General features: G+C 36.2%; 2 protein-coding genes across 3 annotated transcripts; one reads left to right on the top strand and one right to left on the bottom strand.

Moving 5' to 3' along the window:
- Positions 1-336: 336 nt before the first annotated feature.
- LOC140792225 (uncharacterized) lies at positions 337-18,214 on the top strand. Of its 2 annotated transcripts, none has more exons than XM_073143079.1 (19): positions 337-469; positions 904-972; positions 1,601-1,707; positions 1,815-1,853; positions 3,101-3,154; positions 4,126-4,200; positions 5,592-5,657; positions 5,769-5,811; positions 5,982-6,030; positions 10,757-10,850; positions 10,921-10,973; positions 11,898-11,982; positions 12,051-12,153; positions 12,238-12,330; positions 12,948-13,014; positions 13,151-13,217; positions 13,310-13,363; positions 13,482-13,639; positions 17,516-18,214. In XM_073143079.1, the coding sequence occupies exons 2-18, from the start codon at positions 906-908 to the stop codon at positions 13,614-13,616; spliced, it is 1,251 nt and encodes a 416-aa protein (XP_072999180.1). In that variant the 5' UTR covers positions 337-469; positions 904-905; the 3' UTR covers positions 13,617-13,639; positions 17,516-18,214. The 2 variants fall into 2 exon arrangements, with proteins under 2 accessions (XP_072999180.1, XP_072999179.1); XM_073143078.1 differs by having other exon boundaries at positions 12,051-12,165.
- Positions 15,151-17,028, bottom strand: LOC140792226 (peroxidase 9). Its single transcript, XM_073143080.1, has 4 exons — positions 16,750-17,028; positions 16,286-16,477; positions 15,822-15,987; positions 15,151-15,722 (listed from the first exon to the last, which is right to left on the bottom strand). Exons 1-4 carry the CDS (start codon positions 17,014-17,016, stop codon positions 15,301-15,303), a joined length of 1,047 nt encoding a protein of 348 aa, XP_072999181.1. The 5' UTR covers positions 17,017-17,028; the 3' UTR covers positions 15,151-15,300.
- Positions 18,215-19,336: the final 1,122 nt, after the last annotated feature.

The raw sequence follows: 19,336 nt of genomic DNA, 5'->3' as shown, positions 1-19,336 counted from the left end.
GTGAAGGTGAGGATTGGGTGGGTTAGGGAATTGAGGATGGAGAAGGTGATGTGATAGGCAGGGTGAAGTGATGAGTGAGAGTGTGGTAGGTGAGGGTGATAGAATATTGAATGGGTTAAGAGTGAAGATGGGTTAGTGAGCTACGGGTGGCAATATTTCTTTACGCCACGTGTCATTAGTTATAAGCTAGTTAGGCTATCGAACCTATCGAGCCGAGCTTGAGCGAGCCAGCTCCCGCTCAGGCTCGGCTCGATAGTAATTTCGAGCCTATTACGATTGCTCTTACCGAGCCGAGCCGGACTCGAGCTTCACCTGAGCAGAGCCGCTCGTCAAGCCTAACAGCCCTACCCTCCAAGCATTCGTATTAAGAAAAAAAAAAGAAGAAAAAGAAGAAGAAAACCATTAGAAGAGAAGCCCTAACAACCTTCTCTCTCCTCGTTCTTGATATCGATCTCCAGATTTCTAACAAGTGAGTCCTTAATCTCTTTCTCTATGCGCTCTATCTCTTGCCTTTTATAAGCTCTCACTCTTCAATCCACTGAGTGACCTCCCTTGTCTTCAAGAATCATGTGATTTAGTTGTTTCGGAAGATAATTCTTGAATAAACCCTAATTGCCGATTCTTTCTGTCCGCTGCGAGAACAAGAACTGCTACATATTCCGTAGCCAATTAATTCCTTTTAATCAAATTTCAGCTTCTAATTTTTCTTGAAGTGGTTTCCATCAAATGAGTTGTTTGCTGCATCCATTTCTTCCGTTTTGCAATATGATCTTTAATTTTCTTATGTACCGAACTATGGGGTAATGGCTAATTGTTAGAGGAATTCCCAAGAACTTGGGATACTCATTTATTGGATCAGGCATTATGCTATCTTTTTAATGATCTGTGATTTTTATTTGCCAGGAATGTTGCTTGGTTGGAGAGCGTTCAGCACCTACTTGTTCAATACTTTTCTTTCTTATATCTCAATCGGTACGGCCTCCCATATACTTCAGAGAATACATAATCTCTTCATCTTTACTCGATTTGACGCACTCTGAGTCTTCCTTTCTTGTGGTAACGGCCAGCATGTTGTTAAGTTCTGGTAAGATAGATTGGTAAATATGAAGTACTAGATAAGAGGATTCCGTATTATTTTTCGATAATCCAGCTCCAAAATGAGGGATGATTTATTTCTGCCTAGAGGGTAGAGGCTAGTGGATATTGTATGCTTTGTCTTTGCTAGAGGTCCAATGGTTGACAAAAACCTGCAAAACTTTGACCCTGAGATTATTGGCTTGTCATTTTGTTGCTTTCAATGAGTGCCTCATTCTGCGACCCATAAAACCAAAGTTGGCACGTCCAGATGCTGGCCATGTCTGTCAGGAGCTATTTACATTTTTTTTTTTTTGGGTCTGAATCAGATGAGTTTGTGTCTAATGTAAAGGCAAGAAAATGTAGGTATCCATCATTTTGTGGGTGATGTTACTTTCGTGCGGATAAGAAGGTGTCATCCATTTTCTCAAGAAGCATACAAATAAGCATGCAATCTGCACAGCACTTTTTTTTTGCATGAAATTTTTGTTCTAATTTCGTTCCTACTTTTTCTTTGGTGATGCAGTGGTATTTTTGGTAGCCATTTTCATACGCTTACCAACTACTACCTCAGTAGTAGTTCCAAGTTCTAATTGTTACGCCCTTGACAACAGCAGTCGCCTTGTTGATTTTGTATCCTTTTTCAAACTTTCAAATAGATTAGTATATATGTTAGTTTCTGTTTATGAAGCAACATAAAGTGAAAATTTCAAGGTTGTTCTCTTCTAAGCTGCTGCTAGACAGATTGGATCGGTCACCCATTTGAATATGACGGGAAGGTAAAGTTGCGAAGTATTTTCTCCATTATTGATGTACATTTATTAGATGTTGCTATCCTTATGATTGTTGTATATGTAGACTTTAAGTCTTATTACTTTTAGCCAAGGATTGCTGTGTCAGTGGTATGTGCAGTGTTGATACATTGTCGGCACAGGACGTGCTAACTTGACATGCCTCGGCATGCCCCAACACTTATTGGCATGCTTCTAATATGTATTTAGGATTTTTATATGTTTTTAGTTTTTGTTTGTGTCTACGGACCTTTATCGACAAAAAAATGTGTTTTTTCTTGGAATATATATATATATATATATAACAAATAAAGCCTACATTGGAGTCTCTTATCCCTAGATAAGTTGTAAATATTAGAGCTTAATACATCTGCATTTAGCAAGCTTGTGGTAACAGTCGTTAATTATATATAATAGAATATATTCAGGAGATACTGTAAGAAGATAAAGTAAGTAGCAAGTGTCCTGATGAGAAAATTTGCTCTAGTTCCTATTATCTTTCTAAGAATATGAGAATCTGGGGGGTGTGATTGGATTTCTTTCTTGGATTGTACGCATCATTAGGATATACATTCAAGACAGTTTGATGCTATCAACTAATTGTCGACCCAAAACGTAGACAGAGTAGCCAGCAGATCACTGTGAAAATTTAGCAGTCCCATTGTAGAATATTGCTTGTTAGGTTGCCTGAGCCTGAGGAGCCTGATAAGATTGGTTTTTACGTCTATATGGATGAGGATGGTGATTATTTTTCATTTCCCATACTCCTTGAGTAAAATTAAGTTGCATTTTGCTCTAATATTCTGAACTACATTTGCAGGTCTCACTTAGGTTAGGTCAGATAGACCCATCAATGTGCACTTAATGCATCTGTGATCAGATTAAAGTTAGAACTGACACTTCATGAACCAAAATTGGATTCATTGAATCAAGTTGCTCTACTCCTAGTTGATCCTCAATTTTATACTATCCTGGCATGTTTTGAGGTCTAGAAGCTTTCAGAGAGAGACGCTAAAAGACTTGCTAGATATGGAAACCTTTTATTAATAAAGGATGTTGCTCAACTGCACTGAATGGAGAAAGAATTCACAATCCAGCCACAAATGATCAGAACATCATGCTCTATATTATTGTTATTACATCTTGTTATATGTTAACAAACTCACATGCTGTTCACTTTGCATTCATGAAAAGTTCTATCAGGAATTTATTGTTCTTGCCATTGTGATTAACAGGATGCTGATCTGGTTGTCCGATTCTGCAAGGATGTGGAGAGCCGATCTCAATCGGTATGGGATGTCAGTTCTTGATATTGTATTGAAAAGATGTTGTCTAGAATTTATATTGCCGTTTTGTGCTTTTTGATTGCTTAGTCTTTTATACATATTTGCTTTACTGAAAGGTTACAAATCAGTGTGCTGAATGAATGTGCTTTAAATTTCTAGCCTAAAGAGCAGGAATATTTTTCGCACAACACGGCTGCCCATTGCTTGTTGACTTTAGAAGATGAACTCAGCTTTTGTTTGGCCTGACCTCTTGCGGGTTGATTCAGGCAGTTCTCGGATGCGCATCAACGTATAAGTTGGTCACCTCCAACAGCTCTGATCGCACCCAAATGCGGATACAGGGGGCCGTTGGATTTGACGGGCATGATTGGAGTTGTGCGCGACTTATTTGTTGGTGAGCATTTGATGGCCGCTCGGACTAACCCACACGGGATCGGCCTTGATGGAATCCTCATCCTTAGAGGATATATTGATGTGAAGGATGGTTTAGCTCTCTTTTTGATCAATAAACAGAGTTTACTTTTTTTCTTTTTCGTTGACATTATGCTCAAACTCTTGTATGCTAGAGAACTTTTCTTGTTTGCTTTATAATGTTATTTATTGAGAGTTGAGATGTAGACTACCTAATTCTATCTTAATGAGTAAGTACTTGATGGTAAGAAAAACAATAAATACTAAGTGCTACAATATTGTGTGAAGAACGTAGGTTCCGGGAAAAAAATGTATCTGATGAATGGCTGTAGCCAGCAGGTAACAATACCCACACTTTTTCGTGAATGGTACAAAAGGTGAATAATAACACTGGCACAAGTTTGGCTTTCATATTCTCAAGAAAGTGTTTGCTTTATGTTCTCTAGCCTGCTATGATGGTAAATTTGATCTATATGCTTCTCCTTCTGAATATTATTTTATGCTTTATATATACATATATGGATGATCCTCTAAATAACACTTCCACCGATTCCATACTGCAGGGGTACATTGATTTTGGGCGTTATATTACTCCACACTATTTTGTAGCTGGTTCAGAGCCTGTGGACTTCATTCAGGTAAATTATTTGTTGTCTCAAAATTAACCCACTAATACGCAAGTTTACCAATTCAGTAGGTTGGTAAAAAAGGATACTTTTTGTGACCTAATAATGATGAGAAACAGAGAAAGTAATAGAATATGCGTCATGACCATCTATGAGACTTTGCAAGTTTAATTTACTGAATGTGTGTATTCAACTTATAGATTGGTGTGGGATTGGCAGAAGCCTGAATTAAGAGCATTGAGGTCTAAAATTATAAATATCCATGGATTCATATACGCTTAGACTGCGATGTGCAATCTTTTGTCTGCCTCTCATTGCCCATTAAGGGCCCCTTAACTATCGGACTCTACTTGCAGCCCTTCACTGACACAACCCCCAACTACTGACCTGACGACTGGCCTACAGAACTCCTCTTTTGTGATCTCACTTTTCACTCATATTCTTCTATGTAGCGGAAAAGAATAGCGATTCCCCTGACTTGACGAGGAATCCATTCTCGGCGGAGGTCACTCTGGAACGTGCTAGGATCTTGTCTCCTCTCGCCCTAGTTTTACCATCTAGATTCTCAAGCGTCCTAGACATCTGCATTTGACAAGTAGCTCAAACATGTAAATATCCAAAGGTCATGCATGGATTTTAAACTGAGGCTTGAATTAAGGTTGATTTCTTGCTGGTGAGCCAAAAGCTTGAGTGTGCTTCACAAAAGTAGCTTGATACCATGGCTATTCTCCTACTTACTGCATGCAAATAAATGAGTGGAATCAATTAAATGACTAATATTGTGTTGGACTAACTGAAGAAACCGAATTGCACCTGATCTTGAAACAAGACAAGACGCCTATTAGAATATAAAATATAAAATTCATTATTCTTTGACAACTTAAACTTTCAGAACAATTAGTGAGTTATCATGATATTAGAGCAAAGGATCTGAGTTTAAATTCTGCTAAGCCTATCTATCATTTAAAACATTACTCTCCATCTATTTAAGTCAAGTCTACTTCTTGTGCTTATGTTTCAGTCCCAAAGTGAGAGATAGTATTGGAATATAAAAAATATAAAAGCTATCGTTTTCTAACAGCTTAAACTTTTAGAGCAATTGGTAAGTCATCATTGCCATTTTCAGTAAATTGAATTGAAAGCTCAAGGAGTTGGTGGGATGATCCGACGAACTACCTAAATATGTTTGTGATATCAGATATTAACAACTAGGATGTGTATATAGGTAAATTTGGTTAAACATTCTGAACCTAACTGAAATTGTCGATCTAGGCTTGAAAACAGGCTCTTTCATAGTTTTGATCTCGGGTTGAAATCTTAGATGTTGGTATCAGATGTGTTTACTTTGTATATAATAGTTTTTGTGCTTTTAAATTTTTAGTCCTGAGTTGTTATAATTTCAGAGGTTCTACAGTGGAGACTTAACAAATTGTGAAGATAGCTTTGACAAAATGGGTCGTGCAGCTCAGGTTGTATCCAATTTCCTTTTTGTCAAATTACTTGGTTATTTTCTAAACCAATTCAACTAATTAAGTAATTGGTATATATCTGGTAATATATATTTGCCATGGTTGTTTTAGGTAAATATTATATGCGGAAATTGCTTAAGTGGAACATGCAAAGGTCTGTAAGCCTTTCTCCAATTTCCGGCTTCATGTAGTTTGGTCCTGATGCTTGATTTGGTTTTATGTTTATGAGGTCATAATTTAGATTTTAGAAATTTATTTGTAGAAATCACTTAGTAAGTAATTTACTGTTCTTGACAATTTTTCGTTTTGTTGCTTATTTTGCAGGTGAACTTGGATGCATATGCAGTGTAACTTATGATGAAAGAAAGTGCAGGTACCTAACCATGATGCAATAACAATCCATTTCCATCACATTGCTATTAATAACTTGCCATTTTTACTGATGAATTTTGCGTTCATTGAAATCTTAAAGAAGTAGATAGTTTATTATAGCATTACTGTTTGTTTTAGGTCTAGTTTCAGATTTGGATACAGTTATTGGATGAATAACAAAATTTAAAATCATGTTCTAGCTAAAGAGATACATATATAAATTGGATACAATTATAAATTGGATATGAATCAGATCTTAAACGGATACGAACTGGATCTTAACCGGATATGAATATGGATACATATCAAATCTTAATCAGATACGGGTAAGAACCAACATAAGCTCTATCAAACATTTTTCATTTGATTTTATTTTAATAGGTTGATCATTTTAATGAAGTATTGCCCCAAAAAATCCTACATATATCGAAAGCTAAAAGACCTAACCTTCAAAGATGAAAAAATAATAAACTTGGAAAGGCCACGCTATCAATAATTTAAAGCTGCAAAATTTGATGAAGAAACCATGATTCCAAGTTCCGGGCGATCCCGAAACCATCTAACAGCTAGTTACTACGGCCGATCCCACTTGATATGGGTTCACTTGTATGGATTTAGGTTGGATACGATCTGAATCTGAGAATGGTGACATCAATATGATGTCCTTGTTCTCTATCTCATTTTCCTATCTTTTCTCCTTCTCTCCCTTCCCACTGGCGGCATTGATTGTAGATCTCGACGACCTCGACGTCCGACTACCAAGATCTAGCGATTTCGACCTCCAACGACCTTGGTTAGTACTTTTATTTTTTATTTTCCTTTCTCCCCAACACCCCATCTTTCTCTCTCTTTACTCTCTCTCCTCTCTCCCTTTCCCTCACTCTTTTTGACCTCTATCTCATTATCTATAGTGACAATGAGTGAGACAGAGAGACGAAAGAGAGTGGAGAGTGGGAGAGACGGAGAAAAAAAAGAGAAAAAAAGAGAGGGAAAGAAAAGGGAGAGAAGAAATTAAAAAAAAATACCCTACAGCAGTAAGAGAGAGATCAAGAGAGGGAGGAAGAGAAAGAGAGGAGAAGAGAAAGGAGATGGAGAGAAGAAATTAAAAATAAATAAAATAATTGCTTTGCGGCAGGAAGAGAAGGGGATGAAGAGAGAAAGAGAGGGAAAGAGATTGGAGAGAGAAGAAATAAATATTTTTTGAGTAAATTAATACATTTTTTTAGTTTTTAGGCTTTATATGTGAGTAATTATTATTTTTTATATTTTTATCAATTTTTTTCTATATACTTAAATAATATTTAGAATTTTATGTAATTAAAAAATAGTCCGATCCGATACAAGTAGTCGACGCAATCGATACGCTTGACACGGCTGATACATATTGTTTTTTTGATGAGAGCCGATTCTGATGGATATCGAGTTTTGGAACCTTGGAAGAAACTATCCAACAGATTTAAATTGCACAATTCTAAATGCAAAGAGTAACTAAAGGACTGGTTGCATAGTGAAGCTAAAATTCACAAAACCATTTGTGTTGATGGAATCACTAGAATATTTAAATTTAGTCAATTTAACACAAACTACACAACAACACTGTATTAAACAAGCCTGTCATAACAAACCATTACGATGTAGCAATACTCCAACCATTTGATCACAATTTCCTACTCCCCTCAACAAAAGAAGTGATATAGAACATGAAGTTACAGAATTGATCTTGAACTTGTATACAAAAACTCCCACTTTCCATTAAGCAAATTAGTTTCAACTGCTTCATAATTGAATTAACTTCTTCTAGTTCACATGTAATATGATGAATTAAAAATTAAAGGGATATTTACAAATCACACTCTATATTTTATCTATTTTGTGATTCACACCCCGTCTTCTAAAATTTTGTAATCCAACTCCTCCTTTTTCTCTATAATTCTTATTTAACACTCTGGGTTAACTTAGACGGTACTAGAAAAGAAATATTCCGTTATAAAATACACAATAATTTATAAATACCTAAATTACTTTTATCTTCTTTATCCTCTTTTTATTTTTCTAAAAAAGAAGAAGAAGAAGAAGAAGAAGAAGAAGAAGAAGAAGAAGAAGAAAATGAGGAGAAGGAGGAGGAGGGGGATGGTGGAAGATGAGGAAAAGTGGTGGTGGCAACAATAACGACGATGGAGAAGGTAGATGGAGAAAAAAGTGGAGGGATATAGAAAATAAGAGAGAATGGTGAGGGTATTTTAGTAACTTGGTTGACGTTAGTTAGTTAAAATAACGTTAGGGTGTCAAATAAGAATTCTAGGAAAAAATGAGGGGCTAGATTACAAAATCCTCAAAGACGGTGTGTGAATTATAAAATAGGTAAAATATACGGTGTGATTTGTAAAAAATCTCAAAATTAAAACACAAAAGAGATGAAAGAAATACTAATAAAATAAAAATATATTGCAAAATAATGTGAGAGAATTTGCATAAAGTATGACTACCTTGAAATAACTTATAAGACGCTTTTGATCTGAATTAAAAATGTAAGTTTCTAGTATGAAAGCCACTTCTCTGTGCAGTGATACTAAAACAATAGTCCACTTGCTAAACCTTATGACCTGAAGCACATGATTCTCAAACCAAGTTAGTTAGGGCAATCATTTTATTCTCAAGCATTGTATAGAGGGCGTATTAAGGTTTTATTAATGGTGCTAGAACCATTCTACCTATCTTGCAACCATAAAAAGTCAAGTTCATCTTTTTCCTGGTCTCAACTCCAAGTAAAATTAAAGTCAATTACCATAACATCAAGTGTGAAACTTCCAATAAGTGGGCTCAAGTCCATTATTAATTTCAAGCTAATATTTACACTACATAAATGGTAAAAGAAGATATTAGATGGTGGAGGAGAAGAAAGACTTGATCGACTCTTCCTTGGTCCTCGGGTGAGGCCTCGACATTGTGGTGGAAGGGTTTGATGGCGTCGAGGAGGTCCTCCACTTCTTGGCTACCTCAGAGGGGGAAGTTAAGGTTATGTATGAGTCGGGTTACTCGGGTAGGGTTTATTATTTAGTTCTATGTGGGTAAATGGATATCCACTATTCGTATCCATGTCCGAATAAATCTACCCAACTTGCATTTGTATCTATAAGACTGTAACTGTATTTGTATCCATAACTAGGTGGGGTAGGGTTTTTCTCCCATCTTGATCCGGGTTGGGTCGGAATTAATCCGACTTTTTTTCACCCCTACTTTGCAATCATTTCTAAATTTTGGGTATTGCCCCTGACCCTTAATTAATATATGGGATCAAAGATGTGATTATGTATTTTGAAGTTTCTGGATTTGTTAATGTAAAGAATTGGGCCACACCTAATTTTTTGTATACCAACAGCATATAATAGTTGTGCTAATAAATATACTATTTAATGAATCCTTAAGAAATTAAATATATTCTCTTCTATCATATGTGTATATTGAATTCTTAAATTTACTCAACTCATGTATCATCTCCTGTATGGTTGTAAATAATAAGTTGGTGAAACTACAGCTTTTGACCAGAACAGTTATGCTCATCTTAGTAAGTCAATCCTTTTTAGCATAAGAAGAATCAAGCAAACATTATTTAGTTGTAAGAATGTGCATCTGATTGTTCATACTGAATACATATCCAATGAACAAAAATGATACAGGGAATTACATGACATGATGAAATATTATCTTCAGTCTTCATTCCTTACATTTTTTATGTTCTTTTTAGCAAAAGAGAGAATTTGAGATCCCAGTTTTGTGTCCCTTTTGTTGTTCCTGCTATCAAACTTAATAACATAAGATGTTTAACTAAGTGTGGTATGCATTGCGTATAAAGGCTTGCCATAATGGCTGAAGTCAGTTTACTGCTTAATGGTTATTATGCCTTGTCAGATATTTTGCATATTTGACTCAGCAATTTATGTATACTACTTTGTTATTTGAAAAATTATATATGACATTGAGAAACAAATATTTATATGGGAAGAAGTGGGGTCAGGGTGTTTGGGGAAGTAGGGCAGGAGGGAAAGACGTTATAGATTTAATTGGTATATAAGTGAAATACCTTTTGCTGAGTCTGTGGTTATACCAGCTGCAGAAAGGGACCTTCGCTTGGTTAGAAACATGGATGCTCAAGAAGGGCTACACTACGCAAACTCATAGCTCCCAATCATGCCAATAGTACAATAATAATTGAATTTCATCATTCAATAAGAACCATCAATAAGGCTTTGTTTCTGCTAAATGAGATGTTATAATCTCATAGATATATTGTGATATGAACTAGGTAATAAGAATATTCATCAGACCAATTGTTTCCAAGCCTCTTTATTTTCTTTCCCCTGGTTCTTGTTAGTGTTATACAGGATTAATTAACAAATTGAGAATTTCTTTTCTAATGACATGGGAAAAGGATAAATTAGGTGAGGAAGGGAAAAGGCTACAAAGGTTCCAAATAAATCATAGCATGGAAAAATGGAAAGAAGAAATTCTTCATAATCCGTTTCAACTTTGTTGGCATCTATCAGAGATAAAAGAATGACTGCTGATACACTTATTCTGGTCAACCATAAATAGATGTGATAAAATTGCTATTATATCTATCCGACAAATTGTGTTATACTCCATTTTCTGCGATATCTTCTGTGAGGTTTTTTATTATTTGAATTGTGGTATGCTCCGAAAGTTAACATTCTTCAGTTTTTCTCTAGGGCTTTTGTTGAACTTGCGATCCCATGTGCTAAACGTGGTTCCCGAGTATTTAAGGGTTTCACTGTGGGTTTTCATCCTCGTTCATGGGAAATTGTAAGGATGGTTTCTTCTTGCACATTGTATTTAATTTTGATGAAATATTAAGTATGGCTTTTGACCTCAGGTTTACAATGGGATGACTCAGTTGGGTTTTGAAAAATCTCATCATGAATTCAGGTATCATTCTTCATGTAGTTGTATATCTTTGTATCTGCAACAACCGTTTCTAATTGTATGCATTATTGATATATTACCTTTCTATCCGATGCCTTACTCTAAAATCTAGGTATATTTGTTGTCTATGTAGAGAAGAGTTCTACTTTCTTCAATGTAATCTAATATGGTATTGATTAAGAATGCAAAAGGGATGAAATGAATCTGCCGATGCCTGATTTGTTTGAAGCTTCAGCTGTTGAATTCCAGGAATGAAGACTGCAAGGATATGATAGCAACAAAGCCATTTTTTTCTTTCTACAAGTTCATTTTGATGTCTGGCTTTTGTTTTTGATGATATATTTCACTTCCAGGAAGCTAACCCCTGTAGATTTTCATTCTCATTTATTTCTTTAGCAATCTGAGAGCTCCCTCTTCTTTACTATCTTTCATCATTCACAATGCCTAATAATGGTGGGCGTGTGTTATATTCGGATTATGATTATGAAGGTAAATCAGGATAAAATTTGCTATGTTTTTACATGCTTGGCTACAACAAGAATTCCAGAGATGCACCCAAAGAAGGATTTTAGAGTTAGGGAGCTTCATTATAAGGATTGCCGAGCCAGCATACCCCTTAGCATGAGGTAACATGCATTGTGTGGATAAAGTTTTAGGCTTTTAGCATCATCACTAGGTACCCACAATACTAGGTGCTGATCTAAGAAAGTTGGAAATTGTCATCATTGACTGAGTTGGCTATGACCCTTTTGACCTTTTAGTGATACCTATAGAAATTTCACTGTGCCATCATTGACTGACTTGTTGTTAGTTCAGTCATTGAAGATTTAGTCCTGAAGATGTGTACATTGTGTCATGGACTTTCTTTTTCACAACCTTATATTGCCATGGTCCTCATTTTTTGTATTGTGATTAATGAATATGCAGTTTTGGGACCGAGCAGACCCATGTTTCTCTTTATCTAACAGCCATATCAACTTTATCAGGAATCATTGGAAAACCAGTCTTTAAGGTAAACATACTTCTATGGTGTCTTCTGCATGGAAAGCTTTCTTCAACAACATTTTTCTAATTAAACAGGTTAGCCCAGAGCGAGGACTGGAGGTCAAATTTTCAGGATCTGGAGCAAGTGGCAGTGCCCCTACAACCTTGTCTCCCTCAGTTCTGAATGTGAACTGGAGATGTATGGGTTGTTGTAAGCTTATATCATTGTTGCCATGTCTTTTACAATTGAAATTTCGTAAGAACTTAATTTGCCTATTTGCAGGTGAACTTGCTCGCAATACTCCTTATGAAATTAACATTTTGATCCCAGTGGAGGGTTATGATCCAATTGAGTTCACCCTTGCGAAGATATGTGGTTAGTTCTGCCTATCTTTTCTGATGGAAATTTTCAACTTATGTTGTTTCTTCTTTATGGGCCCATGTTGAAAGAATGAAAGTGAATCAGAAACTTGCAGAAGATTATTTCTTATGGGTGAAATTCATTAAGATATAAATGGGAAAATGAACTAAAGTCTTTTTGTAGCTTATCTAGGATAGAATATTAGAATGTATTACCTACAGTCTTAGTATGTGCTTACCAGCGCTCTAATCCTTCCATTCTAATCATATTTGAGATCCTGAGTTACCGATTCCTGTTGTTCTTGAGGATTCTTTTTGCATTAAGAGTATTCAATGATAATAGGCCTCTTTCAGAACTTATTATTGATATTGTGTCCCCACTTGCCACTTAGGTTTTTGTCTGAACTCATCTAAATTGGTAACATGAATCAAGTTAAATGTACCTTTAGATGGTATATCTGATATTCACTGATCAGCTATCTATGCAGTATCCACTTAAGGTCCCTAACCTCTTACAGATTTCAGAATACAGAGTATATCATGCTAATTCATGTAATTTAAAGAGATGTATTTGGCAATCATGAGAAATCTGGTCTGGTATTCAGATATTGATGAGTTGATTCTTAACTTCAGGTTACACGCAAGGGCAAGAAGGTGATGCTGCAAGAGGATGGGCGACATTCGGAGTGCTTTCTTGCATGTACACTGCTTTAACTGTATTTGGTTTAAACTCTGAAGTTGTTTGTTGAATCGGTCATAGGTTGTTAAATTCTGCTTTGAGATCTTTCCATATCTAACATTTGGCTCTTGTTATATGTTGCACTGTTCCGATCCAGCTTTATTGTCTTATCTACTATATTTTGCTGTGGAGGATTCATTTATAAAACTCGTGTGCAGCATCAGGTTAGTCCGCATTAAACATTGAAGTCTCTGAGCAACATTCATATCGGTTTTCTGTATTTTATAAAGATAAGATACTCTATTCTCCTTTGCAGTATGGTCTAGACGCCTTGCCTGGAATGACTATTCTGTCAGCCTGTTTGGAAGCTGTGAGTGACTCTAGTCTGGCAAGAATACTTTTTTTTTTTTTGCTTTTTGGCTATAGTTACTATCATTTGTTCATGATAATTTAATTAAGAACTTACTATTGACTTAAATTTAAATCAGGTGAGTGGACCGCGTGGCTACACAACAGGAGTGGATAGTAATGGCAACTTTGTAAATCAAGCATCTTGGGAACGTGCACCTGGTTCAGGACAAGTAGCACAGGGAACAAATGAGAGGAGATATGGATCAATCTAAATAAAGAGATAGTTAATTTACAGGTTATTCTCTTATATTTTGCATATAAATAATGGCATAGCTGTAGATTTCTATATTTTGTTTCTCTTATATCTCAAAAATAAGTTGGTGCATTTATTGTTGGTTATTCTTATTCTGAATCCTGAGTACTACATATTACAATGACAACAAACTTGGGGTATGGCTGTTACTTGGGATCCCAGCTATTTGGGCCAGTTATTACCTTTTAATATAAACCTGAAAGGAAATTAGCAGGACGTTTAAAATGGAGAAGTCCATTGAGTGTATTATCATATACCACTTAAGCTGAAAGGAAAATTTTGTGGTTCAGGTTTTAGAGCCACAATACTTAAATAGGGATGTTAAAAATTGGGCAAATATAAAGTAATTTAACATAAAAGTTTAGGGTTAGTTAGATCAGGATGTCGAGAACTTGAGAAGATGATTAGAATCTGCATAGAAGAGTAGGATAAAAAGCGATTGTAAGTTTGTAACAGATACAAGTTAGAGGCAGTACCAGCCACCAGGATTCAAATAACTTGGTTTTGATCCCTGAAAAATGAAACATCTTAAAGGTTCAGACGACTTGGGCCTTCTCTGGTTTTATGCTGAAAGTTTCCCTTTGGTACTTTGACATTTAAAAGGAAAATCAACTAACTTCCTGAAAACAATTTAGAAAAGAAAACAGCAGAAAAATTAGTTGAAATGTCGACACATAATTATCCTAAAATTGAGCTTTGGCTAGAGGACTGATAATTATTTAATTTCTTCTGGCTGCCACTGAGGCTGTGATTAATGGCAGATTGGCAGCAAGACAGCTACTATAGTGGGCTAGTGGGTGCAGCAAGAAACAGAGCCAATCCTGTTTTTGGAGTCTTAAAGTTCATAGAATGCCTTGGCTGTGGCATTCTCCGTTGGTTGCACTCCTTTGTTTGGTTGGGGAAGGAGAAGCGGAAGAGGAAATGATTATGGACAAATTGGGGAATTTAGATCTTAGGGGATTGTCATGTGCTTCTTATGCCTTGTCAATTCTGTTTAGGTGTGGACAAATTGGGGAATTTAGATCTGAGGGTATTGTCATGTGCTTGTTATGCCTCATCAATTCCTTACAGGTGTGAGTTTGTGACAGGTCAGATTTCGATCAAAATATAATCATATGCCGACCGGCCAGTTAAATGGCTAAAATACATTTTATTAGTCTGTAAATCTAGTTTCAGGCTGTTTAACAGACCCACAACAGTCTAAAACCTCCTGCAACTCAACTGTAGCAGTTTAATACTGATATGGAAACCTAGTTTGAGGGTCAGTTTTGACAAGCAAATTCTCAGTTTTGTATATACTATATATAAGCAAAAGACTGCAGGAATCCACCCAGGATTATCAGATTCTCAGGTGATGGTTTAAAAAAAAGAAATAAATTTAGTGGACATTTACTTGCAGTTAGAAAGTGGCCATTTTGGATGCAAGTTCACTACTTCAGTCCATTATTCCCTGCTGTAGCAAACTAGAGAAAAGATATATGGAATATGCTTCATTCAGAAGAGCTGCAATTGTATTTCAGAATAACAAGAAGACTCACTAACGGACACACATCTTAGCACACAATATCCTAGCACACTTAACAGACTTGAGCACCACACAATATTCAGATGATAGGTGAAAACAAGACATGATAACTTAGTGATTACATATTCCTATTAACCTTGCGACAGTTCTTACGAATTTCCCCACTATGACCAGTGAGCGGATTTATCTTCCCCATTTTGACTATCGACTTCGCAAAATGGTTGAAGAAGAGTGCCTCATCTTCTGCATAACTTTTAACTAATTCGGTTGTTTTTGCATTATTTCCTGTCAGCAGAACTTCATCTGAATTAAGGAGACCTTTTCCCTGCACGATCAACTTAAAGTAGTAGTTGTCAAACTTTGTTGGACTAACAAAGTCGAGAGGGGATAGATTGTTATCACCCCCTGAGCGTGGGCAGACTGATTTCAGGGTGTAGTAGAAATTTTCTTCTAGGGTCTTATCTGCCTTATTATTTCCATTCTGGTTGTAAAGCCTTTGCTTAAAGCTGACGCATCTTGCCATTCCAATTGTGTGGCTTCCTGTTAGAATGTTATGTCAAATAATACTTAGGATTGGATTTATGTAAGCATGAATGAGTCAACAGTATGCAAGGTGATTGGCAAATTCAGTATACTCACCTGAAAGTGCTACCAAGTCTGCTTCATCTAGGCCTTGCCTCATGAACAGTGTTATAAGATTCTGCAAGGTGGAATTCGGTGGAGGAATATTGGCATTTGATCCCTGTAAACTTGCTGTCTTCGAATCCCTCCTCCCTAGGGGAAGCTCCCAAGACGGTCCACCACTCTGCAGGGAGATTTTCAGCAAGGACCCTCAATTATGTCGCTGTTCGATGTTCACATAAAATTTCCATAAACTTATGCTAAAAGGTTGAATCAGGTTGGGCCTTGAATATGCTATTGTATTGAAGAATAATGCTTCATTATCTGAAAACTGTTCTGCCATATGATAGTGGCTAAATTCTCAAATTTATAAAATATAGCAGTTAGTGATGCAACTTTATTCTGAGTTCTTCTGATTCGATAGAAGTTAAAAGGTATGTGGAGATTATATTCTTGTCAGCTATATCAGGGCTCTATCCTACCAGTACAGTGGAACCTCTTGCAGCAAGGGTAATAATGTCGGCACAAGAAACAGTTTCTGGGCATGCTTCTTCAAGCTTGGCTTTGATCTCATCAATGACTTCAAATCCCCTTACAGAATTTTTATTTGGGAGTGAACCTTTCTCACTTGCAATCTTCTTGCTATCATCCAACAGAATTGATGCATCACATCCCTGAAAATGCTCAATGCATTGAACAAATTCACATTAATAAATGAAAAGGTATTAGCTTGCTATGATGCTCTACTCCTAGGTATGGATTTAACGATGAACTACAGTTGGTGATTTCAGCTATTGTTACAATGTGATGCATGGAGGATGACATTGTTCATGTAACAGTTACCAATTCTGTTCCTGAACAAGTTGGTGAATATTGCAAAATTGGGACAGCACTATTTTATTGATTGTTAATAAGAGTTGCAAGTTATCTATAGTTGAAACTTTACCTGAACAAAGCAGTCATGGAATTGAAGCCTGAGAAGAGAAGCAGCCATCCTAGGTTCCTTTGCAATTGCCCTCTTTAAAACAGACATCACAATTTCATTGGCTTGGGGACATGAGTGTTGATAGAATTCTGGGCATAAACCCAAATATGGACTACCCGCTCTAGGAATGCCACTCTGGAAATTATTGTAGCCCGGAAAAGCTAGGGAAAGAGAGAAGTAGAGGGAAAATGTTACCAATACACTGAGAAGATCTTTGGAGGAAGCCATGACTTTGAACAGTTGTCTGCTCTTATCAAGGGTTTTGGTCCATATTTATAGGAGTTCATATGATCTATCTGCTTCATTAGTATAAAGAGTTCATATAATCTATCTGCTTCATTAGTTCATTCTACCCACTCCTCTTATGGAACCCTAAGATAAACACTGCTATGTTAGCCCTGTTGACCAACCTAGAATCTACATATAGCTTGTGGCCATTGTTTTTTGCTCCTTTTACATGATTATTTGTTATTTTGACTGATTGTGCACTATTTTTATATGCCTTGCAATGCTTTACCTATCCAAGAGATGGGAGATGGAGTGATATTTTTATGGTTCACTACTCCTTGAGCATTCTTTACAATATCAGTTTATTATTATTGATTATCTATGCATTATTTCTAAGAGAAAAATAGATTGCATCCAGGTTTTGAGGTGTCTACTGCATATTTGGCTATCATCTTTAGGTGATGAAAACTTAATACTCTATTATTGCTTTTATTTGCAGCATACTTGTTCACTGGCCTAGTAACAGAGAGACTACTAAACTTGAAGAGGGAAAAAGTGATGGGTGTTAGTTCTACCTACTCCAGCAAAGGGAGCAGGTTACTTACATGGAAAGATGGAAGTTGCAATGGAGTTGGGACTCTCCTGTTCACATTCTTAATGAAACTGCTTGTATGGAGTTGGAAGATACTCTTTAATAATTATATTGGCAACTTCTTCTCTTATATTGCACCAAAGAAGGAACAAATTTCTACTGAAAGAATCTAGCGGATGTAGGATATATGGTAGGGCTTGGAGAGAAGAATTTTTATGGTAAACTAAAAGAGAAGGGTTTATTTTGCAGCAAGGGAATGACGCGGATCATTTCGGGACAGCATGTGAGATGTTGATTAGTTTACACGAAAGAATGAAACTGAGTTGAGAGACCATGTATCTGCTACGTAGTTGCTTACTCTGCTACTTTATTATATTTGCATTACATTACTAGTCCATATATATGCAAAGCAACTCCTAACTCGTGTGTTTCAAAAGATTTTGCTTTCTTGATTAGCGCCTTAGTAGCTTGTAAACTGGCCTTCTTTTTTGGTCCTGATACATGATGATACCTGTACTGAATATGTGAATGCAGAGTTCCAACTTTGGTGATTAACTAACAGCTTCAATCTACTGCTGGTTGATCCAGCCTAATGGTTGTCTTTTATTCATTTGAGGGAGGTGCAGATATTGTTATTGAGCCCTTTTTTTAGTTCTGCCCCTTTTACTGAGTGCGTGATTGTAACTTCTGTAAAGCAACATTAACACTTGTGATTCGTTAAAACATTAAGTATGATGCCTCTTTGGTCCTTTTAAGTTATCTTTCATCCATAAGGTGCTTGGTGGTATTAGCTATGATAGTGAATATGATTTTTATTTAATGAAAGCAGGAAAACATTTGAATGAATGCGATATGAATGATGTAATGTAGTATTTTTTTATTCGTCTCATGGTATGATGGCAATCTGGCAAAATTTACTTGACAGACAATATAATGATAGAAAGCAATTTATTTTCTCCTTTCCTTCTTTGATGAAATGGCTAGAAGAATTTTTGGATAGCATGGTTAAAGGCAATCAACTTTCGGTCATTAAACAATTAGAATGTGTTGCTGCCAGTGCATAGAAAAGAGCACCACTCCAACCTGCTCTTTACTCCATTGGCTTATAGTCTTTCTACTGGTTCTTTAGCTTTTTCTGTATACATGGTCAAACAAAAGGAAAGGAAAGGAACGGGGACCAGTGATTAATTAACTGGGTTATTATTATGTGATTTAGAGTTGCCGAACTACATTGTGGAAATAGTTGGAGATTGAGATTGCAGGAAAACCCTTTTTAAAACCTGAAGATTTGGGGTTCCAGAGAAGGGATATAGAAGCATTTTAAAAGTGCACGCTTAGTTACATGACTAGGATGCACTGGGGAAAAGGAAAATGGGATAAGAGTCTCTAGTAACTCTTAAGTCTCATATAATTGGATCCAGAAGTGAAGTCAAATTTGTCTCATATCTATGCCATAGTTGGGGTAGGTACACTGCTGAATTGACATTCACCAAGCCTAAATTGATATGGGTCAAAAGCTATAGAGAGGATAGCACAAACATTAGTTAGAATGTCAGCCAGAATAGCATAATTTGGATTTTATTAGCAATATTTTAGCTATTTCTCTTTGACAAATCGATGGAGTAGGTACCCGAGTTCAACTGAATAATGAAGGATAGACAAACTTTCACATGGCTCTATACCTTTCCTTACCTACCTTCTAACAATTACACAAAAATCTAAAGTATT

The sequence above is a fragment of the Typha latifolia genome, chromosome 7, assembly GCF_019914945.1.
Source record: "Typha latifolia isolate L0001 chromosome 7, TyphaL0001v2, whole genome shotgun sequence".
Classification (NCBI taxonomy): domain Eukaryota; kingdom Viridiplantae; phylum Streptophyta; class Magnoliopsida; order Poales; family Typhaceae; genus Typha; species Typha latifolia.
Note: the sequence above shows the minus strand (reverse complement) of the source record. Positions and strands in the feature narration are given on the sequence as shown.